This window comes from Nestor notabilis, unplaced genomic scaffold (genome assembly GCF_000696875.1).
Source record: "Nestor notabilis isolate BGI_N333 unplaced genomic scaffold, ASM69687v1 scaffold9635, whole genome shotgun sequence".
Classification (NCBI taxonomy): Eukaryota; Metazoa; Chordata; class Aves; order Psittaciformes; family Psittacidae; genus Nestor; species Nestor notabilis.
The window spans coordinates 13437-38693 of record NW_009930626.1 but is presented as its reverse complement, the minus strand read 5'-3'; the positions used below and the strand labels follow the sequence as shown (position 1 = coordinate 38693).

General features: G+C 37.9%; 1 protein-coding gene across 1 annotated transcript in view; it reads right to left on the bottom strand.

Annotated features, from left to right (window-relative positions):
• Nucleotides 1–7216, bottom strand: part of ITSN1 (intersectin 1 (SH3 domain protein)) — a 100351-nt gene extending 93135 nt beyond the window's left edge. Inside the window, exons 1-3 of the mRNA XM_010015489.1 lie at nt 7189–7216; nt 2799–2891; nt 1354–1417 (exon numbers count right to left, since the gene is read on the bottom strand). Coding sequence (XP_010013791.1) covers nt 1354–1417; nt 2799–2891; nt 7189–7216 — 185 coding nt within the window. The remainder of the gene's footprint in view (nt 1–1353; nt 1418–2798; nt 2892–7188) is intronic.
• Nucleotides 7217–25257: the final 18041 nt, after the last annotated feature.

Genomic DNA, 25257 nt, shown 5'->3' with positions numbered 1-25257 from the left:
ATGACTGAAAAAGGGAAAGCAACAATGAAAAAGGCACATCTACATGCTTTTTATTATTTATAAAGGCAGCATGAATAAGTGAGTTCAGCTTAAAAAATGCGCACGTTCAGGTATTGTCTCTATGACAACTACGGAACTAATGGAATGATTCTCTCCCTCTCAAGAGGCTGAAAAACTGAATAATACAGAGAGTAAGAGATTTTTAATCAGACTATTTACAATTGTTCAGTTTTGTTAACACCTATTTAAAGCTAATGCCTATGGAACATGTTTGGAGAAAGGATACCTTGTTTAAGACAAAACTTTTTTCCTTGTTTAATTAAAAGGCAAGACAAGTTCCAAAGGGACATTTGAACTTTCACTGCATCTAAGGCAAATAAGATAACCAGACCAGATCTGGTATTTGTAAAATACAGATAATTTGAAAGTAAGCTATTTATTTAAAAGCCATGTAAACCCAGCCGTGTAAACACCATATTTCCAAAGCAATTGTTTTTCCTGCAAGAAAAGAATTCTCTTCTTTCTCCGGTCAGAGCAACATTCTGCCTTTAAAAGTCTTTACTACAATAAAACGTTTTTATGACTGCAATAAACTACTCCATGTTAACAACATAGGAAAAGTTAACAGGTTTGGCAAAAGCTATCTATCCCTCTGCTGCTTTTTTCAAATCTAGAATTTGACCAGTATTATTTCACTCTGTCTAGCACCAAAGTCTTAGTAGTAATATAATTAATATAAATTATGAATAATCTATGCAAGTTAGCATGTCCAAGTCTGGCAGGGGCATATAATTTGGAGCAGAAACAATTACAGTCCTGCATGAAGAAACTGGCAGATTGTAGAAATGTATGTGATGTGTAATATATAGCAATGGAGATCCTGATCTGTCTAAACTCAGCAAAGAATAGTAAAAATTTCCAGCTTTCAAGCTGTACCTCCAATTACAATGGAAATAGCCTGTGCCAGTCAATTTTTGTAAGAAATTTTGCAAGGTTTGTATAAGCTATCCCAGTAGAAGATTTTTAATACTAATTACTATGCTTGGCAACGGTATTAGTATGGTTTTAATAAAGTTGAAAGCATTTAATAATTTGAAATGAGAGTTGTAAATTGACAACTTCAAAAATGCTATTTGCAGAAGGATGCCTGCTTCCAGTAAATGAACTAGTAACTAAAATACACAGCTGAAACATACTACAAAACATTGTCTAGTACACTTTCGGAAAGCACACTGAACTAAATTGGTGATTTTAAACATCAGGCTGTGAAATACAGTTACTGTCCTAGTCTGTACCAGTAAACTTCACTCTATGACATAACTGCAATTCTCCCATCCCCTCCCATATACTCACCATATCTGTGCTAATACTGGTTGAGGTAACCCAGATTGAAAAAAAAAGTTTCTAGCTTGATCACCTATAAAATAAATAGGACATCATTTCAGAAAATGCTAAAAATACCTGCAAGAGGAAAGAGAAAATAATGAGTCAAAAATATCTAAAACAAAAGCAACAGTAAACCCATAAATACTTAATGCTACACATACATAAAAGAGTATAAGATTTAAACTTCTGTTGTCACTTGCAAACCTACCATATTATTTCCAACAAGCACGTACTATTTAAATCTGCAACAGTCAACACCACATGAAGTCAATTGGGTATAAAAATCTAGGGAACTGGGAAGCTTATGGTTCACAGTCCCTAACCTGTGTTTATGGTTCTCTTTGCAGGAATCCTATGCCTTATGAGAACAGAGACATTTTTTATTCCAGGAAAGTATGTATCAATGTAAACTCCACCTTAGATTTCTTTGGAATTATAATACCAGTCAGTAAGCACGAACTAAATAAAGCGGTCTTTACATTGATGTGAACCTGATAAGCCACTATTAAAGAAAGCAGTGGTGTATTACCAAGTCATTTTTCAACTATTAATTAAAGGTAAGGTTATCAAAACAATTACAAAAGGATTAGGCATTTGGAAATAATGTGGTCTGTAAAGAAAAGTTATAAACAGAACAGAAATAGCACTAAATATCTAAGGAAGTCAATAAAACGAGTATCATTTTGTACCATATCTGTTATGTAACATGAGCAGAAACAATCAAATTGTGTACTTGGAAGCATGTTTGGCTCTGATGAGACTCTGCTAAGAAACTAATTCTAATTTCACACTCTGGAAATCTTCTTGATGGATCAGACAGTAAGAAAGGAAAAACACTTCTATACCTTTCACTTCAATTAAGCAGCAGAGTTTAGATAGGTCTAGAGAAAATGAAATGCAACAAAACAAACTAACAAAAAGTAGGCATCCTATTGCTTTTAAAACCAAAATGAACTAATGGTGTTCAATGCAAGTTTAGTAGTGTCAGTGTAATTCCTTTACTTGCAGCTTTGCTCCCCACAACATCAATTGATTTTTGCAATTCAAGTGGCTCTACATAAAAAAACTGCTTTATAGAGCAGTTACAGAGTTATAAATAACTATAAATCATTTTAATCCTACTTACAGAAAAATCAAGTGGCATAAATCAGGTATATAGCTGGTATGTGTCAGAAAAACACCAGAAAATATCAGAAAAGATGGGGTTGATGTTGCAAAGCTTTAGAAAAATTGGATATAGATTTTTCATGTAGGCAACTTTTTCATTTATACAACTTCTCATTTTAACAGCAAGATCTGCCCAATTTTATGAAGTCATATGCCCAAATGTCTCCCAGGCAACTCTGTACATATTCAGGCTCATTAGTGAAGATTTAATTTAATGAAATTAGAAGTGAAAACTGTTTTATTACCAGTGATAAATCCAGATGTTGGTTTCAGACTGTGGAACTGTTGATCATGTTTAGCTCTCTCCTCCACAGTAATAGCCCAGATATCCAGGTTGCCTAGTTCAAAAGAAATGGAGAAATAAAATTAAGAAGCATCATCTAAAAACTACACAATTTGTATTTCTGAGTGTAATTATATCATACTGCACCTCTGAAAACAATAGACACATAGAAGCCATTCATCCAAAGTCTACAATTGAAAGCTCCATGAATCCTTAAACAGCCAGTTAGGACTTACGAACTTACCAGAACTATGTGTTACCAAACGAAGATGACTGCTGAGCACTGATTAATTTACCTGGCTCATTCAAAAATTTAAGTTACACCGAGGCTACTTAAAGTGCACTTAAAAAAAAAAGACAACATCAGCATACCAGAGGATATAATGCAGGTAGTGTGTAACACTAGATATTTAGAGGGTGGGAGATCATTTGCCTCTCAGAGCATACACAGCTGAAAAAATACCTCAAATAATCAGTTGTGTACTGTGTGGTTTTGTACTATTGTAAGAGAAGAACTCTCCTTACTTGTCTAGGAAAAGTGTGATTCAACCAGATAGTAAACATTTCTCATGGGCACCAACAGCACAGGAAAGCGTGCTCCTCATTGTTCTGAGAATGAGAAATCTGAGTAAGAATACGCTGCACAGACCAAATTCTTCACACCACACTCATAAATTGGAGGTGAATATTCAGTTTACATTAAGATGTACTACCTTTCTCCAGTGCCACATTTCCACAATGTTTTCTCCATTTTTGCAACAGTTCCTCTCCTCTCTATCCTCTTGCAGACTTTTCACTTGTATCCTCCAGATTATTTGTACTCAGAGCAAACATACCTCAGCTTCCACAGGAGACCTCCAGGCCTCCAATTAACTCTCTAACACTGTGATTCAGGTTTCTCTCAACAGTTTCTAACAAATACAAATCCTGGTTTCAACATTTGTACAAGTACATTGCACCAGTGTATCTTCCTGTAACTCCTACACGATAGGAATGTAGTGATATGAAAGCATCCAGTTAATGGAATCACTGTTTTATTGAAGTAATATTAAAAGATAAAATGTAGATTTGCATAAAAATACAGAGGAGATCCAGCATTCACTCTGTCTCAGCACTAAATTCTCAGAGATTAAATTTGAGGTATTAAGGCCCACAAACATTAACAGCAAGTATTTCAAACTGCTTGCAGAATATGAGTAAGATAATATAATAAGTAATATAATTGCTTCCAGAACCAGACTCAGCAGTTATGAAGAACATGAGAATTCCCCGTCTCCTGAACTACTGCTATTTAAAATCTACTTTCATGTGGCAAAAGGTAATTTGGAGAGAAAAGGAAATGGACAAGGAGAAGAAAAATGTTCGTTTAAATAGTAGATTTCATTAATGAAAGAAAAATTATATTCTTGGTAAAAAATTATTATCTCAGTTTCAGGTAACCTCTGTATTTCTAGAAGCAGAAAGGTTAATAATATCTAATTCAATGAAAGGATGTTTTAAGATTAGTTGAAAACTCCGAGAACGTTAGTAATTAAGCTCACAGAAGCACTGTAAACAGACTGCATGGCTGTGCTCCCTGTGGGCATGGAACAGGACCCTTCTTCAGATATGAACATCCTAAACCACAGTAGTTCAGGTAAGCAATTGTCTCCCCCATCTTCTCATGAACTCTTGACAGGAGGAAAGGAATAGTGCTGATTAAGACTTTATAACCAATATGCAGACTAGGCCAACTAGGAGCATATGAACATTTCTCCCTGTATTGGAAACATGACTGCTCCTGCCTAAGATCCTAAAGCTGGATGTAGTAGCTTACATAAAGAGGGAGAATTTCTTGAATATAAAGTGGGGAGACAAAAAAACCCAACGAAACCAACATGAAATTTGCAATGATTTACTGACTTGCCCTCTCTCAATCTGAGGTATGCATGACTCCAGTACACAAAAAAAAAAAAAAAAAAAATACAAACCAAAAAACCAACCAATCCCCCACCCCCAAACAACAAAAAACCCCAAACCCAGCTATTCCTATCCTTCTGCAAAGAAGGCAGTAAAACCCAGAACTCTTATGGCATGAGGTAACTAAAAATGTATTCTATTAACTATTTTATCAACAAATTTTGTTGATTTGTTCTCTGGAGTCCCTGTAACTGGAACAAATGCACAATTGTCAATATTTACTCTTCCAGAGATTTGGTTGGTATTGAAACAGTAGATCTCCTTTGGGATATATACTGTGGGATACGAACATCAAAAGAGCTAACGTTAAACCAAGCAAACCTAGAAGCTTCTCTTCAGTCAAAAAAGTATGAATAGCATCTCTAGCATTGCCTTATTTCCATCTTTTGCTATTTGAGGAAACAGTAAGACCTATGGGAGGGCATGAAGCAGGATCTTACCCAACACTAAGCCATCATTCACGGTTTCAGATCCTGGATGCCAATACAGAGCTTATAGGGCTTTTCAATACATTTGGGTAAAAAGAAGGCAATCACCAAACCACAAAATTGGCTCCTAAGCAAGCTATTCTTGATGCAACAGCAAGCTTCTAACCATCTTTTCTTTTACATGGCTTAGCAATCTCCTCATCTGCAAAAGGGAAGCAGTGGGCTCTCATGAAATGGCCACTTTCTTCTCCTGCACAAATCAACAGAAGGCCAGCTATAGCACATTTTTCCCAACAGTTATAAAAATCCAACCATGCTTTTTATTTTATTAGTCATCCTTAAAAGTAGCCATGTTCCAGAATATAAATGAGTCACCCCAATTTAAATATTGGGTGCTGTGCTCTTTCCATACACAAGCTGACTTGAAAGATTCTTTAAAAAGAAAGGAAGTGAATTAAAACCAGAAAACATCATTACTGGTATTCACAAGCAGAGGGATACCAGAAATTGCACATTTGGAGTGAGGGCTCTCCCAGGATGGAGACTGCACAAATCTTCTCCTCTCCAACTTGTTTAGTGACTACAAGTAACAGAAAATGTTGCATTCTCTAAAGGACGATACATTTCCCCATAAAAATGGGAATTTTCTTTACACCACTCATTTCCTCTCACAACATTCTTGGACTTTTGCTGTCATTCCTCTAAGAGGAGTTATGATGCTACTTGGTAGACTTGAGTCAAGCATGAATATCATAACAAACTTCCCTCACACCACACTACAAATTAAAGCTACTCCAGAAACTACATTAGCCCCATGCTTATTTCAGCTTCCTCTTTGTAGAGCAGGCAGGTGCACTACCGGGCCCTTCCTGGATTTTTCAGAAGACTAAAGTTTGAGATCATAGAATGGTTTGGGTTGGAAAGGACCTTAAGATCATCTAGTTCCAACCCCCCTGCCATAAGCAGGAACACCACACACTAAACCAGGCCATCCAAGGCTCTGTCCAACCTGGCCTTGAACACCACCAGGGATGGAGCATTCACAACTTCCTTGGGCAACCCATTCCAGTGCCTCACCACCCTCGCTGTGAAGAACTTCTTCCTTATATCTAATCTAAACTTCCCCTGTTTAAGTTTAAACCCACTACCTCTTGTCCTATCACTACAGTCCTTAATTAAGAGTCCCTCCCCAACATCCTTATAGGCCCCCTTCAGATACTGGAAGGCTGCTATGACTCCACACAGTCTTCTCCAGACGGAACACCCCCAACTTTCTCAGCCTGTCTCTGCTCACGAGAGCAGAGTAGAGGGGCAGGATCACGTCCTTCGACCTGCTGGTCATGCTTCTTTTGATGCAGCCCAGGATACAGTTGGTTTCTGGGCTGCAAGCGCACACTGAAGCCGACCCAGGTGTAGGACCTTGCACTTGGCTTGGTTAGAAATGCTCTACCTTCCCCTGTTATATATGGAGAGCTAAAAAAAACACAGCACCTTTGTTCTAATCTAAACATGGGTAATGGGACAATAAGGAAAAAAATTTGAAGTGATAGTATCCATAGACATCTGCAGTACTTTTTAGCAATTAAGAACTTCAGGAATCCTCAAAGTAAAAGCATTTCCGTTTCTTAGTCACAATTAGTGCAGAATGAGGCTATGTCCTACTGCCAGTGGCTGAGTGGCCTGGATTTATCTGCCCTACAGTCAAAAACTGTAGGACTGTAAAGGATCAATGCACAAAAAGGGATACAGCACAGCTTTTCTGTTTGACTCTTCTGAGATGTCTCTACAAAATTTTAGGTGCATTCTCTAATGGGTTTGCACAAACATCACAAATCAGGTAAACTATCACCTCAGAAAGATACCCCAAACAGGAACACTTCCATAAAGAACATATTCAGAAAGCAGCAGATTTATGCAGAGGTTTTGTACATCAGAATAGTTCAGAATACACTATAAACAACTTACCCCCAAAAGGTGTTGGAAACTGAGCCATGGTTCTGTAAGTTTTAGCTTGTTAAGTGACGCCTGAAAGAGAAAAACCAAAACAGATAATCAATTACAGTATCCTCCATTTTCAATATACTTTCTGTACCACCATATAATCAATACAGCAAAAATAAAGGCAATGAAGAAGTAGGAGCATATAAACACTATTTGCAAGAACTGTTACAAAAGAACTTGTGGTGTTCTGTTACAAAGAGAACTGGTGGTACTTTTTTTGTACCACCCTATGCATCCATGAGTGTGTCTTCATACAAGCAAACAGCTATATTTCAGTTCTATTCCTGAAAGAATGTCCTCAAAAACAATCTTCATTTACAAATAATCAGTGGTGTAATAAAGAACAGAGTTAAGTCAGCCACAACAGACAAGATCTCAGCGACACTGCTCAAGGCTATGTTACTTTACCGGGTGTTGGAGCTCTGCTCCTACTTAAGAGCAAAATTGGCTCTATTTCCAACTGTTGAAAACATACAACGTTGTCAGCGATCTGGTTTTTATTCCTGACAGAAAAATTCATGAAATGCACTGTCTTGCTTGGAGTTCCTTTGTTTTAAACAAAGTACACTAAAAACCGAAACTAGATTTCAAGACTGCTTTACCCCAAATTAGCCCACAAATTTAATAAGTATGTCCCAATGAACAAAGTGCTAAAGGTGACATGGCAAGCAAAAATGCATTTGTTGGTGGGACATATTCTTAACACTGCTTGCTTTCCAAATGAAAGCAATCTACACAGTCTAGAAATTTCATCTTTAAAGAAAAAAGGAAAAACATTTTTCTTACTCCACACAAAGACTGACATGAACTGGCTGAGCCAAGAGGACAATAGCTAGCAACAGAGCCACAAAACAATACAAAAGCAGCCTCCTGTCCTACTAGATTCCACTCATGTTTTCCAGGCAACAGGAGAAAAGCGAAAGGAAACAGAATCAGAAGGAGAATAATTTAGGCTGCTTGAACAGCAGCAGAAATTTATCAATATCACTAAGAAAAGGCATTAACTTGCATCAACAATTTCCTTTTGTCTGAATTTCTTGTTCGCTCCCCTCCCCAACCCCCTTTCACACTTCCCACATTCTCTTCTGGTTTCCAACTTAGGAACCTACTATATATACACTCCACAGATGTCACTGCAGAAAAACCCGCAGCACTTTTGTAAGCGAGTCTCCCCATCAGTTGTAATTGAGGGAACTATGAAAAGTACTGATTTTTTTCCTCATAATTTGGCAGAGCAACCAAGCATGGTACATGACTCAGAAACCTTCTTCCAAATGCCAGGTAACACAGCCGATGCTAATTCCATGCACAGCAAGCATTATCTCAAAAGTTTAAAACCACATGCAAACTGATACAGTGTTTTCAGAATAAGCTATTTTAGTAGTCTGGCTCTTTCAAAAGCACTTCTCAAGTGCTAGATGATCAGCACTTTAATCTCAGCTTATGTTTTCTTACTGTACTGTTAAAGGCAATGCCTCTATTATGTTTCTGTTTTCTAAACCTGCAAGCAAACTGTAGGAAAGGAGAAAAAAAAAAACCAAGAAAAAAAAGAATGAGAGTTTTCTGAGCTTCCACACAGGTACCATTGAATCTTACAGCACAGGCACTTTTTACACTTGAGCGTTAAAAAGATAACAGGAAAGAAACTGGCAGAGCACAGATTCTCTTCTTACTTCAATTTCCCAGAATTTGAAGAACAGGAAAAGCACTCAAGGCAGCCACAGGAGAGCTTGAAAAGGAGAACTAGAAGGCGGGTTGGGGAGGGGATGGGAGTGGGTGGTGTTTGGGGGGGGTTTCAAGCTAAGAAAACTTAAATATTGTAAATACTGGGATAGAAGAGTGAATAAAAGGATTAAAAGCGTTCAGCCACTTAAAGGAAGATACTCCTCCATAGAAATTGGTAGTTTATTCCTTCTTTACCATGAATACATCAGAAAGGGTTGAGGAGTTGGAATTCCTAAGACTAGCCCTGTGCTGGATGCCAAAGAAAGCATAAAACCATTCTAAAGAGCTTCTGGAGAGAAAGAAAGGGCAGGGGGAAACAGGGAGGATGTAGCAGAAAGCAGATTAAATAGTGATAGGTAAAATGGAGAAAAGGAGAAGGTGGCTATGTTTAAACCTGAAAGACTGAAAAAGAAAATTAAATAAACTGCAGACAGACACCCAATAGGAAGCAAACAGAGGGAAAGATCAACATACTCCAGGAAGAGAGTAATTTAAGTTTGCTTTTTATTGCCAATATCACACCCAATTTCCACAACCAGAGGTTTCATTTTACATGCCTGAGGTGACAGCAGCGGCTTTAACTCTGCAGGAATCAAACTTCACAACTGTGAACAGTTGATTCCAACAGCTCAGGGTTTGTTATATATGAAAACGAAGGTTAAAAGAGATCAGGAATTTCAAAGCATTCCAATATTGACTTCATAGTTTTTTGTTTAAGTATCAAAGAGCTGGACAACCTGCCCTGTGAGGAAAGCCTGAAGGAATTAGGTCTTTTATCCCTGGAGGAAGCTCAAGGGGTACCTCATTAATGTGTTCCAGTACTTAGAAAGTGTCTACAAACAGGACAGAGGCTCTCAAGACAGGGGGCAACGGAGACAAGTTGCACCATGAAAGGTTTCTTCTCGATACAAGAAAGAATTTTTTTTCAGTGAGAATAATCAATCACTGGAACAACCTCCTCAAGGATGTAACAGAGCCCCTGTCACTGGACGTTTTCAGTACGTGTCTGGACAGAGTGCTAGATAACCTCATCTAGGCTCCTGCTCCCGTGAAAGGTCAGACCTTCGAGGTCTATTCTGACCCAGGCTGTTTAGAGTTGAATATCTCTGGGGATGAAGACCAAGTATTATTTATGTAAAAAAAAGAATCTGGCATAGTCATTTTATTATAGATTATTATAGATTACCATATACTTGTAAATTAATGGTAATGCAAATACAAGCACATTCACTTCGCAACATTATTTTGAAATAGTAACAAGTTGTTCTAGATCTGCATTCCTTGTACCCCAATCTCTACTAGTTCCCCAACATTGTTACTCCTCTGACTTTCTTGTTCCTCCTTACATCCCCCAACAAGAGAGAACACATGGTGGGACAAAGCAAAAATTATGTAGGAAACAACTGACCAGAAAGTTGACAGAAAAACAGAATGGGCAAAACTGACCTTTGTGCCATTCCCTTCAGCAAAGCAATTTCTCTCCAACTACTGATACTCGTATTTGTAGGAATTTTGGTATCTCAGCAATTTTTTGAACTCTAACAAATTTGTTTGACATTGACAAATGAGTTCAGAAATCATTCAAGCAGGAAGAAGGAGAGACAATAAGAGGAACCACAACTGCACTGTCAGTCAGTCATATGCACTGTTTCCTTAGAAAGCCAGCCCCGAACTCTTACCATAAGCAAAATTATGCTAGTAATGAACTGTTTAGTACAGTCCACCAAATAGTTTATTTTCCACAAGAATCAGAAATTGCAATGGATATTTTACACTACTTTTTAGAAAGAACAATTAGGAACATTGACTTCATCTGTCCACAGAAAAAGCTTATGCCATCACTGCACTGAGATTTGACAAACAGATCCAACATCCAACACTTCCTTCTAACATACAGCACTTAATCTGTGAACAACTTAAGAGATATACATCCAATCTACAGACAATATAAACCACTGAACACTACGATCATTCACAGGTTCTATACTTCCCAACTCTCCAGAAAAGGCAGACATACCAGCTTTCAAATTCGCAGTGTGGTACCCACAGCAACCAAACGGCACACCCTTTCCACACAAAGGTCTGTGGAGCACCAGAACGTGTTTGTGCTCTCAGGTCAGTGAAAGCAGCGTAATGAACAAATGATGTTCCCGTCAATCAATAGTTTGCAAATGTACACGAGACCCATCATAGACATCTGCTCCCTGTAATTCTTTTCTGCACAAGATTATTATACTATGTTGCTATGAGCAGGCAGAAAGGATGCTGGTTGTGAGCATTTTTCCAGTTTCACTTGACATCTGCTGTGTTCAGGGGTTTTACCTCTCTGTCACTTTTAAATTTAAGTACTGATGTCTTATCTAAGTGTTTACCTTGAAAAAACGATCAGGTTGAAAAAACCTGCAATAACAACGCTTATGCATAGAAGTCAGACATGTATGAAAATTCTTTCCACTGCGTATTATATATGGCTCAAAACTTTATTATAGTTTCTATTTCAAGTTACCTGTGCTCTTCTAAGGACATGTTTATGAAGAAAACTGCAATAAAGCCATAGGAGGTATAAATTAAGAGCAATTTAGCTATTTCAGCGCTATGTGTCTTCATATGGACAAGTTTCACATGAAAAAGCACCTTTCCCCCCCCCCCCCCTTAAAATGCAGCATAGCATTTCTATCCCTAAATAATCATTCATAAGGTAATTGGGGCATACAATTCAAGAATTAATTCCTAAGGCAACTTATAGTCACCTTCTTCCTCCTACAGGAAAAAAAAAGAAATAAAACCAGCCAGATAAAAACCCCACATCCTTCACAAGAATTCCAAATTATGACAAAATCCCCAAAGCAGGATGTCATGTGGGAGTATCACAGACTAACAGCAGGTTTTGTTGGTTTCCCATGTTACATGGGAAAGCCTTTAGTATTAATAAAAGGAGTCTGATAGTTTCAGCAAAGCCTGCTAATTTTAGATAGGTGTTGGGAAACAAAAACAGTTTGAGACATTAAGTTTGATTCTTGCTCTTTTGAGATCGGATCATTAATAGAGTTACCAGTTTCAGTCAAACATTTCAGAGTTTCTGCTCTTTATGGGAATGGCTTCTAACTGTACAAACCTTCACAAATGTTAAGTTCTATTGTTTCTTGTATTTTTTGCCAAGTACCCAAATGAGATTAACACAGTCATTGTTGCAAATGCTTTTCAATAGCTGTGGCAATGATCAAACTGTGAAGGTCGCTTCTGCATTCATGGTATCTATCTGCTGCTATGGAGAAAGGATGACTTGACCACAAAGGAATAAAAGTCACTATAAACCCACCAAGCAGGCAACAGGTGTAGTGGCAAGACACCCTTCCCTTTCCTCCAGTTGAAGTCAGAAGTCAGCTCAATAGTCTAACAAATAAAGAATTCCTTACTTCCTAAAACCAGGAACAATGGAGACATTTATCAACAACTGTGGTGGAAGCCCCAGACAAACAACAAAAATGGTGTTTCTATGTACAACAATTTAGCAAGCTCTTAAGGACACTGTTTATTTTCATGACATATCATTGTCACTTTATCTTGTTCAGTCACGTAAGCTTTAAGTGTTTCTGCAGGAAAGCCTTCCACAGCTACTTCCACAGGAACTAACAGGTTTTTGTCCTTGCTGAAATACCGCGTAAGGGACACACTGTCCAAAACACATTTTATTACTTCACGACCTTAGAGTCAAAGTTCAAGAGGAAGGTTATTAAGAACATTCTTGGTGAAATCAGACCTATACTGCTCAAAATTCTCAGACAAGTTTAAGATCCAGACAACAGACTTTTTTGCCACACAGATTAAAAGCCGACTTGCTCTTTTCCACAATTTGTCTTTCTCTAAAACAGTACTGAGTTTTCCAGGCTATATTAACTCATACACTTCTGGGAGAAGGTATTTCTAATTTCTTTAACTGACATTTAAATACTATTATTATTAATATTAATAATTTAATCAGAATATTATTAATAATTGAATCTGAGCAAGGTGCTCAGAATTTGTCTTTAACAAACACACAAGATTATTTCTTTAGAGAGAACTCAGAGATTAATTCATTGAAAATTTAGTCCTTTTCTTCTTCCAGTACATGAGTAGCAATTAGATAACTAGTTATTGGTCTGAATATTATCCTTCTGAAGCAAATGAGAATGACAATCTCCACTTCAAAGTTGGGGAAACTGGCAGGTAAACATTCTACTTAATGGTAAAAGTAATGTAACCTGGTACAGAAATCTAATTCACTGTGATCATGAACCACAAGAACATATTTTGCATATGGGTATTACAAGCAGAAGAGAAACTAAATTATAAGGTTGAAAATGAGAAGTTAAAGAACTGAAGATCTTCCAGTGTCATTACATTCTGAATCTTCATCCACATAAGAAATGTTGTTAATGACTATTACCTGCAGTACCTGAACAGCTCCCAAGCATTATAGTTAAAATATTACAAGACAGTACAGGCTATATAACCAAAGTAAAAGTCTTTTCCTTAAGGAATTCCCAGTTTAATCAAATGGAATTAACATTAGGAGGAAAGCAAGCAAGGGCTGCAGTGATAAGATCATTTTATTGTATTGTCTAGCTAGCACAATTTGAATGGCTGTTTCTAATCTTGTACATACATGGGGTGGTTGTAATCTTGACAGCATTTCACCAAGTAATTCCAGTACTGAGTGAACTGTAGCTGAATCACACCATCTTTTTAAAGAGACGACTGGCTTCCATTTTAAAAGTTTTCTCATGATGGAAAATCCACTGCACCACTCAACTATTTCTAAAACCCTTAATAAGAAAAAAGTATCTTGATTTACTTTCACTTTAACGTTTGTTGACTTCATTCTGTACCACCAGACCTTGTAAAGTTATGAATTCTTATTTTTCAGAATGAACTTATAATAGTTGCTTAGCACTCAAAACTTCCATTTTCTCTTTCTAGTTGTCTTCACTTACAGAGGTGTAGTAATAAACTGTTTGCTTTTTGTTCGTTTATTTGGTTTTTGGAGGGGTTTTTTTTTTGTTAAAAAGATTTATTAACACAATTGCAGTCAGCAATTTCTGACTTCTCCCCCTAAAAAACAAGTTCTAAAACTAAACATCTGAAAAAACAAGAATTAGGAGTTAGGAATACATGCCACACCTACAAGATAGCCTTAACAGTAGCCTGGCATTAACTTCCAGAATGATTCAGTAAGGAGGACAAGGAATGCATAATAACATTGCTAGATTTAAAAGTGTTGTGTTCTGTTAGACCCTCAAAGTCTGTTTTGTTTCATAAACATGAACTTGAGCAGTGATCTCAACTGTCAGTAAGTAATGGCTTAGAGTTATAGTGAATGCTAATAAAATGGGATAAAGCAGATTGGTTCTGCTATTTACATTACATAAAATGAAGTCAGTCATGCTTTATTTCAGAACTATTAATCTGGCTGTCTCCATGGCTCAAGGATCACTAAGCAATGGCACTTAGAAGATACACTCGGAACAAAGGAGAAAAGTGGCCAAAACCTGCAGAGCAGCCTTAGCCAAAGGAAAGCAAATGGAGTGCTCTGTAATACCCAAGTGCCAGTTTTATGTTACTTGTATATTAGCGTATTATTCTAAGAAGAGGCTGATAGTCGTGTCACACCTTTAACTGAGCCACCCTTAACCTTTCAAATCTAGCTTTTCAGAGAGCAGAGCACAGTTGTTTTCAAAGCCCAGTGTAGCACTGGATCACTTCTGTTTCACTAGGCGTTTTTCCCCTATCAGATTTGTAATCTCTCCAGTCCACATAACAATTACCTTTGTTTCTTCCTTTCATGCCTCACTAAAAAATAACCAACTACATAATAACGATTATGTTTCTGGTTTGGTTTGTTGTTTGTTTGTTTTTTCCCCATCCAGATTTTTCTTATTCCTACAACAACTATCACACCACAACTGCTCCCACTCTCCATTGGGCCACCTCCTATACTGACATGGACACTGCTGTATTACTTGCACGTTGAGAAGGTCATGTAACTGTATCAGAGGTACATATCTGGTATATATCAGCTGGTGTATTTCTTCCCCCACTTTCCTACAGATTCCCACTACACAACTCTGCATAAACTCTCCCATGTTTCACCATGTTGGTCCAGTGTTAGTTCAGTGTTCCTGCCATCTCAAAGCATCATTTATCATTGCTGCTCACCTCTACTGCAGCTATAGCCACCCTAACCATAAGGATTCTTTTTTCATACCCTTGCCTGAGCTCAGAAATGGTAGGGGGATGGAGATTGTGGACCCGAGAACTGTGTTTTCAGACACAGGACTGAGAAGCAAAGAATTACAATCAGAGTTTAGATCCCTGATTCTGAGTAGGCCAACATAACTGTCTGTAACATTAGACAGATAAGAATCAAAGGACTCATAACACAGCTTGATGTTCTTAGAGGAATGAGGACAGCCAAAGGAATATATCAGAGTCATCAAGTCTTTCTTGAGTGGTGGTCTTCTACCCCAAGATTTCATTACTTGTAGGCCTAACCTAAGCTCATGTAGCTATGCTGTACAAATGTGTATTCTTATCTGAACTTATAGAATCATGGAATAGTTAGGGTTGGAAAGTACCTTAAGATCATCTAGTTCCAACCTGCCATGGGAAGGGACAGCTCACACTAGACCATGTCACCCAAGACTCCGTCCAATCTGGCCTTGAACACTGCCAAGGATGGAGCATTTATCACTTCTTTGGGCAACCCATTCCAGTGACTCCCCACCCTCACAGTAAAGAACTTCTTCCTTGTATCTACCCTGAACTTCCCCTGTTTAAACTCATTACCCCTTGTCCTATCACTACAGTCCCTGATGAAGAGCCCCTCTACAGCATCCTTGTAGGCCCCCTTCAGATATTGCTAGCTAATCGTTTGAAAAGAGAACAAAAAAGCTAAAAAGATAATCAGATGTCCAGAGTTCTTTCACTTCACGTTCTCCATTTCTGCCCCATAGTAACACTTATGCTGGGGGAAGTTGAAGAAGGAAGAAAAAGCCCAGTCAGCACAAGTCGAGAGAGTACAGGATCTATGTGTCCGCTCCCTTTCTCCTCCTCCAAGGAAAAACTGTAAGATAAAAGGTCTAGTAGGGCAGGGACAGGATCAAGTCAGTGATGTAAGAGAAGGCGCAGATGGCTCTGTCCTTTGAACTACTCCAGTGTAGGTCAATTTATCCTCCATAAGCATCTGCTCTTCGGAACTTTTACAGGAAAGGGGATCACCAGTTACATAAATGCAGTGGTACAGCAAAAGCAGTTTGCTATAGCAGATTTGTCAAGCAGATTTTCAAAAGGAATTATGCAGCATCTACCAAGCCTTATCAGCACCTCAGTAGTTGTGTCAGACCACCTTACTACTGACTGAAGTAGCCACCATCTCCCACCCATGTACCTTCTGTAATGAATTTCTTCAAAGCTCTGTTTTCCTAGCTCTTCTGCATGACATTAGGAGCACTTCCAGATCCAAGAACACACATGTATTATGTCATTTAGACAAGCATTCCTGTTATTCACCTTCTTTCTGGTCACATTTAACTTGTTGTTCAGGCACAGGTTGATAGCAGTCATTCTCTGCGGCATGCTCCTCTATTTTTTTCTTCTAATTTGTTTTCCTTGAGAATGTCAATTTAAGAACTTTGCTCTCAGGGCAAAACTCTCTGAAAGAGACCTTGTAAAATATACAAGCACTCCTTAAACCTGCCCTGAACGTGAGTAGAACACCTAAAAGATGTTGAAGCTCCCTGTGCTTCACCAAAAGAAAAGATGATCCCAAACCAGTGCAGATGAGTGGCAGACTCACTCATTGGTTTTGGTTTCAAAAAGAAAAAAAAAATAACTGCAAGAAGAAATCACCTATCAGTGAATTGCCCAGCACCACTGAGCAGCATGATGTGACAGAAGCTTGTTCTTTGGGGCAAGAACAAAACAAGCATTATAACAAACCCTGAAAATGAGGGTGCTTTCCTAACTTTTTTTAGAAATTATTTTTTTCTTCCCTAACAGAGCTTCCCAGAGAAAGGGGTCACATAAACACTCTGCAAAAAGTTACAGTTCCAGTTGTGGAGTTTACACTAAGAAAGCACTTAACAAAATTTTCAAGATCTAATTATGAGTATTCTTATGTTATTCTAGAAGCATCTTATTGACCGACAAAGCTACTGATGCAGCACATACCAGGAAATTCTCTGTTCTGTGGCACTAACACACAGGTATAGTCCTGACCCCACCACTGCAAGGTGACTGAATGCATTAGTGTACAATGCAGTGATCCACGTACTGCATTCACGCCAATCATCTGACGTTTTTTATTTCATCACAAGCAACACATAACTTATGTAATAAAGAGTATATAGCTATAAAAATACATGTAGCACAAGTTTCATATGTGTGGGCATCTACACAGACTGCCACATCACTTAGCATCAAACAATAAGGGTAAATCGTTTTTGTTACATAGAAGAGTTTAAACAGTTATGTGAAGTACAGGTGCCCAGATGCTGGCAGTGGGGAACTGCAGAGCTCCTCTTTGAGGCTCCAACAGACCCACCGCAGAGCTGAAAACCTCAGCCAAGACAGTAGCACTTCGGGGAAAGTGTGCATAAGAAAGGGCAAAACAATGCCCAGCAGTGAGGGGAAACATGAGAAACAGCTCTGCAAACACCCACATGAGAGGAAGAAGTGCTCCAGGGACCCCCTGCAGCCCTTGGAAAGACCATGTTGAATCAGGTATTGCCCTGCATGGAGAGGCCACAATAGAGCAGATGTCCACACTGCAGCCTGTGGAGGATCCCAGGTTTATTCTGAAGGACTGCAGTCTGTGGAGAGGATCCATGCTGAAGCCAGGGAGAAGCATGCAGAGGAAGAAGAGGCAGAAAGGAGCTGTTTCAGACTAACCACAGCCCCCATTCCCCTCCTCCTGTGCTGCTTGGGACATGACAGAGTCAGAAATGAAGGAGTAAAGTTGAGCCTGGGATAAAGGAGGAGGTAAAGTTGTTATTTCAATTTGTCTTTGTTTCCCACTAGCCAAACCTATTTTAACTGGTGATAAATTAATTTTTCCCAAGCCAAGCCTGTTTTGTCCATGACTATAATTGTTCTGTAATCTTCATGTCTTTATCCCAACCCACGGGCTTTTTCACCCCATCTTCTCCCTCTGTACTGTTGAGGAGGGCAGTGAGTGAGCAGCTGAGCAGGCATCTGGCAGCCACTCAAGGTCAACACATGACACTATACTAACTTATTTGAAAAAAACAGTATTCCATCTGTAGATGATCCTGATCCTTTAGGAAATTTTAGAGACTACACAGGAAATGCCACAGAACTAGAAAAAGCATGAACAGACAAAACTATTCTGACTTAAGAAATTATTTTTATATAATGTAAATATATATAAGTACTGAAAGTATGCATGGACTGACTCATACAAGACTACCAAATTTTGGCTTCTACTCATGTAGCACACAGTAGTCTGTAAGAGGACTGGGCCAAAGTTCTCTAAAAACAGTTACACAGTGAATAAATTATCAATACTACACTTTAGTCACGGAATTTGTGACAAGTTATGCTTAAAAATAGATTAAAGAAGAAGACAGGGTCTCTTTTCTACTTCAAATAAGAAACATATACAGTAAGATGGCAGAATGCCATCTGGCTAGATGGAGTGATGGTAAATTGTGTCACATCTAGGTAGCAACCTGTCACTAGTGGCGTCCCTCAGGGCTGCTTGTGCCCAGGCAGCTAAGAAGGCCAACAGCGTCCTGGCCTGTATCAGAAACAGTGAGGCCAGCAGGAGTAGGAATTGGTCAACCCCCTCTACTCAGCACTGGTGAGGCAGCGCTTCAAATCCTATGTTCAGTTCTGGGCCCCTGACTACAAGAGAGATATTGAGGTGCTGGAGCAGGTCCAGAGGAGGACAACAAAGCTAGAGAAGGGTCTGGAGAACAAGTTTGATGAGGAGCAGCTGAGGGAACTGGGAGTGTTTAGTCTGGAGAAGAGAAGGTTCAGGGGGGACCTTATCTCTCCCTACAATTACCTGAAAGGAGGTTGTAGCAAGGTGGGGTCGGTCTCTTCTCCCAAGTAAGAAGTGATAGGACAATAGGAAACAGCCTCAAGCTCTATCAGAGGAAGTTTAGATTGGATATTAGGAAAAATTTCTTCACTGAGAGATGGTCAGGCATTGGAACAGGCTTCCCACAGAAGTGGTACAATCACCATCCCTGGAAGCATTCAAAAACCATATAGCTGAAGAGACCCTTACTGACATGGTTTAGTAGTGGACTTGGCAGTCCTGGCGTAATGGTGATGGACTCGATGATCTCAAAGGTCTTTTCCAACCTAGTTGATTCTATGATTCTAAGCTGTACCTGCTATACAGGATACAATTCAATAACCCTCTTCAGTCTGCCCAAAATTGAACATCACCTAAAGGTACCTTCAACAGAATATTTAGAATACTTTACTAATAAAACAATACAAATAATAGTTCCCAGGTGAATATAGAGAACATACTTGAGTCTAAAGCAGCTGACAGATTGCAAGGAGTTAGTTACTGAAGCTTCATTTCCTCCATGAAGCAGACCATTCAAGTTTCGCTTATGCCAAGATCTGGAACTCTTTTCCCTGAGTAGGATTACCAATTCTCAGCTTTAGAGAAAATGAAATACTTCTTTTAAAATCAATCCAATTAAAGTAATGGTATGCAGTTTGATAAAGAAAAAAACACCTTGGGGGAAGAAATATTCCAAAGACCTACCTGATGTTACCTAAAGATAGTAGTATACCATTTAACACAAATACGCCTCATGAAAAGACAAAGTACTTTAAATAGCAGCTTTATTGGGAAGAAATGCAAATGTCAGATGAAAAGACAGTGAAACTTCCTGTGCTGTTTTTCACACAGTGATAAGGACAGACCCTTGGGCATTTGTAAAATTAAGGTATTTCCTTACACTAGAAAGGTTGCTTTATCAGGCAACAGAGGATAAAGGATTCTCTTACGTTGTCAAGAACACAAAAGTTACCCTAAAAAAGGAATTAAATATGTTAAAGCTCAACTGCCAGAGGTAATGCCTATTTAAAATATACTAAAGGACACACAAGTGAATTGAAGTAAAAAAGGGTTTAACTGCATAAGGCAGGGCATATCCCAAAGTAATGTTTTTCTGTGTCCTCCTTCCATCAGGATACCGATTCCCCTCCAAAATGCCTGTAAGCAATTTTCACAAAAGAGTAAAACCACTTCAGGTGTGTCTAGGCAACTGATACATGCAATGGGATATGGGAAAGCAAGATGTTCTGCAAGATGAAATCGTAAATGGTAGATACATATATAATAATTCTAAAAATGTATTCCAACTTATAAATCCTATTTATATATTGAATAGAATTATAAATTGACTGCAAGTGTAGTTAAACGGCACTAAAAATTGTGTAAGGGCATGTGACAAGTTTCCTTTCCAGATAAAAAGTGTGGTTTCTATCAGTTCCACATAAATCAGTCTCTTGCATCTTAACGACAATAGGAAAATTTCAGTCCTTGGTTGGTGTAAAATATTCTTCAAATGTTATGATTCAAGGACAGAAAACCCACCCTCTTAAAATTAAGATTGTGAATGCATAGAAAAACAATTGTGGGCTAATAGAAAAAAAAAAAAACACCAAAAAAAAAAAAAAAAAAAAACCCAACAAAAAAAAAAAAGGCTTTCCAAACATTTCACTAGAGTTGAGGTACAAGCATACAAGCATTTATGCAACAAACTCCTTCAAAGCACATCTACAGCGAGGGTAAGGTTTTTCTCACTACAAAGAGAGATAGGCAGAAGCAAGAGATTATTGGAAGAATAGACAGATGTCAGCTTTCAACATAACCAACAGTGCTGCACTGCAAACACTATTCCACAGCAGCACTTTCTAACTGCTTAGCAGTTGAGGGAGCAATGGGACCACTCAAGCATGGTGTCACCAAGTTCCAGACTACACTCTGCATTTCTACCAAGGGCTGGGAATTATTTCAAGCCTTTACAAGAAAGAAACAGGACATGCACACAAACCAACTGCAAGAAAAAGAAGATACAGGAGACAGGACTTTTTTTTTTTTTTTTTTTTTAAAGACATATTAAGCAGTTAGAAAAGAAATGCTCATTCTCAGTATATAAACATTTATAGCTGATAAGAGGGATTCTCCTAAGAATGCAGGTTACAGGGGGAGGGCACCATACACACAGGCATTCTTCATGCTTTCTTTATGCTTGATCTGGAAGCAGCCTACTTTGTTATGGTCCTTCTGTAAATGACCAAAGAAGTCTGGATGGTTAATAATACTGAAAAGAGTAATTCCCTTGTACTGCAATGTTTTAGTACCTCTTTCCAGGATAAAAATTGCTTTCCTTAAAAAGAATAAGAACATTAACATTATTGTTAGTGCTAATGGTTTATTTACTGTAAGTCACAAATCTGCAGCATGGGGAGGTTTATTTACTGTAGCTTACAAATTTCTCCTCTGTGGGTACTTCAAAAGTCATCTGTTTTTCAGTACCTTGTAATCAGGAAAACTGGTAACAAATCACATTCTGTTTGCAGGGCTGATTTCAGCTGGGGGGGGGCGGGGGAATCAAACTGCAAAATTGTACTACAATGCTCTGATTTCCCAGCATAATAGATCCATAAAACTTTTCAAGTTTGATTTAAGCAGAAAGTAAAGACAGCTATAAAACCAAGCCTATTGAACTCCTTAAAACCCTTCACATTTGCAAGTTTTTAACATGCTATTTATCAGTGACCAGTTACATGCCTAAATACAGTTCTGATGGTATGTATAATGTGATCCTTACTCACTGAAGTTGTGTGGTGCCACCAGATTGACTACTATGAAGAGACACCCTGAACTCTGCATCCTCAAGAGACTTGTTTCCTCAACAAAGGCAGGGACAGAAAAAAAAGTGAAAAGATGAAACACAGGGGAAGCAGTAAAGAAAAGTCACAGAGAGGAGGGTGAACAAAGAATGAAGCAAGACAAGCCTGATAAAAGCACAGGGAGGGCATGATGCTACAGCAGACTTCATGATTCATCCACCTCATAGTTCAAACACAACTCATCCCCTTCCTTCATCAAACTCCCATAGCTCTTATGGTTTTACTCATGTAAAACCTCACAAAGATTAAGCTTTCCAAGTTTCACGCTCCTGAGAAGGGATAATGACACAGAACAATGATACGAAGGCATAGCTTCATTTTAGGATCTGACTTGCCTAGAGATTAGTTTTTGGTTTGAGTTTGTTTGGTTTTTGTTTTGGGTTTTTTTTTTAAGAAGTCAGTAGGATTGTAAGAGCCCTTCTTTTTTATCTTCCGTCACAGTACAAGCCCTGTCTCTGTAGGACACAAACGTTGAAGATGTGAAAGACTCCAGCCATCTGGTTAAATGAGCGAACGTCAAATTCCTACAGAAGTCACCAGCACTAAATCTCACTCAGACAGTTTTCTCTTGGTATGTTGGTTCACTGAAAGTTAGTGTCCATCAAGACACAGCCACAATGTGCAGGGAATCAGACAGAGATGTGACCTCTATTATCATTTTAAACAGTTACCAAGTGCAATCCTGAGACCAAGAAATTTACATCATCTTCACTAAAATGAGAATTCTGTGCCTAAAAACCCTATTCTATAAAAAGAGGAAATAACCACACTAAAAAATTAATACATAGTGTTTAAGTTACATCACTACAAAGTGTATGAAGCTGCCTACCTTCTCGTAGTTTTTAAACTTGCCATCAGTAACAACATAAGAGAAATTACAGAATGTTATTTCCCATGCTTTGTTAACAATTACAGCTGAAGCTCCTGAAAAGCTGATTAAACTTGTGCATCTTCAGCATATTATTCTCTTTTAGGGTTTCAAGATCAACAGGATGAAAGACATACACTGATAGCAACCAACACACTGATACACACAGAAAAAAATACATCTAGTCCTTAAACTTAATCTCAAAATAGCTCCTTGCTTTCTACGCTGATTTCAAGTTCAGGATATAGCATGCAGCCAAAGCTCAAAAAGATTCTGAAATAAACAGCTCACATAAAATATATGTATACACATATGTAGTAAGATTGAAAAAAAAAAAAAAAAAAAAAAAAAACCAAAAAAAAAAAAACCCCACCACAAAAAAAACCCAAACAAAACCAAACACAAAACAAACAGAAAAAGATCAACCCAATGTTCATCTGACATAACAGAAGGGACTAATATGCTGCCATAATAGAGATGTTTTAATGAATTTAGTTCTCCCGATACAAATTTAAATTTTCAAATTTAAAGAAGTGAATTTAAGAAATTCTTCTGCCTTTTTGTAAGGTATTTTTGCACACTGGTTGACCAGTTTTGATCTCATCTTAAAAGAAGACTTTTTTCTAGCTGTTAATGTGATTGTAATCTACAAATCTAATTTGACTAATTAGTTGTCATAAGTCAGTTGTCATAAGTCATAATTAGTTGTTTCCAGCCCAGACTACAGTATCCATGGCACATACGTCATACCTAATTCAGTTATCACTTCTTGCAAATTGAAAACAGTACCCTAATAACATTTCTTCTAAAAAACCCTCAAATTAAGTAAGTAACAGTAGAGTTTTCAAGATTCTCCACTTTTTGGTCAAAAAGGCACTATTAATACAGCGATAAAATAATATTGCCAGAACCCAAAAATTGCTTGGACAAAGGGGAACCTCTTTCTTTTGGAAGTACAAGAACTCACCTCACTTTGCTAACAGGATCACATCTGCAGGTCATGAATCAGTTTTACATGTGTGGGTATATATTTATACATGGGGGAAGAAGTAGCAGAGATCTGTAGTTTATGATTACAAATGACATTTATTGTCCATAAAAGTATGTTAACATATCTTCATGCAAGAACGATGATATGAAAATATTGTACAATTTATAGCCCAGAAGGAATACAAGTTTGAGCAATTTATAGCTCACACTTGCAGTAGTGGATTAAAACCCGAGAGCTAAAATGATGAGAGTCCCCATTCATTCAACCTACTCCAGAAGCTACTACAACTTTTCAGGTGCTTTCACTCTTGAATCAGAATTACTTTCTTTCTTCCTCTGGCTTGTTTAAAAATAGGAGCAAGTTTACCTTGAAAATTGAGTCTTATGACTCAACAGAAGATAGCTTGAGGGCCATTTTCTGCAGCAGAGAAATTATCAGAAGTGGCTTGGGGACAGCTGTGAAGGAAGCTTGAAAGAGCAGAGGCTAGCATAACTGGCAGTATACTTTGCAGTAATTTTTCAGCTCACACCGTCTGGCTTCAGTACAGCACAGCATACTCTAAGAGTTGGCAACTGACAACAACATCTTAAAAATAAACTTTGGATTCTAAAAATACATTCCTGTTTATTTACCTTCTGAGTTAAGACCTGAAAATGAAAATTAGCATTATAATGAAGCATCCACTCCTTCACCAATCATTACAGCCAAGAAGTTAGTTTCTAAAATGGCAAGCAAGATTTTCTTGTAGTCACTTGTCTGCAGAAGTGTAGGCTTGAGATATTTTACTTTAAAAAATAAGTTGTCAATATTTCAGCTATTCAAAAAACCCATATACTGAAGCACTTGCAATCAAACCTTCATCAGACAAAAAAGCTCTTCTCAAAAACTCAACAGTGTAGTTTTCAACTCTCCTGAAAAATATATATGGCATTTACTGGCACTTGAAAGGCAAGACAAAATGAACTTATTGGGAAGAAGAGTTGGCTATTTGCAGGGGAAAGAATAAGGTAGTAACTAACACTAACCACCATTTAACATCAGAACAATGAATACATGCCTAATCAAGAATAAGCAGAGGCACTAAATATGCCAAGTATGATATACAATATTTTCTGTCAAATATGTTCAGTTCCAGAGTTGTGAGCAGTCATAGCAGGTCCTATGAAGCAGTAAATTATAGTAAGCATAGGACACAGTGAGAGGGAGATTGTTAAATTTAACTATTCTGAAAAATCAGCAGCAATAACTATTTTTCTACAGCTACAGTACTATTTTCTGTCACTTTTAAAGCTTCCAGAGCAGCATCAGCACAAATCTCATACATAAGTCAAATCAACTTTACTTTCTCACATAAATGATCAATAAAGTACCCATAGGGATAAAATTACATAAATATGCCTCAGTTCTCATCTGCTTAAATACTGCTGCTGACAGTTTCAGAATCCAAGTACTCAAAGTACTCCTTCAAATGCACAGCTGTTTTAGTGCAACTTTTCAGCAG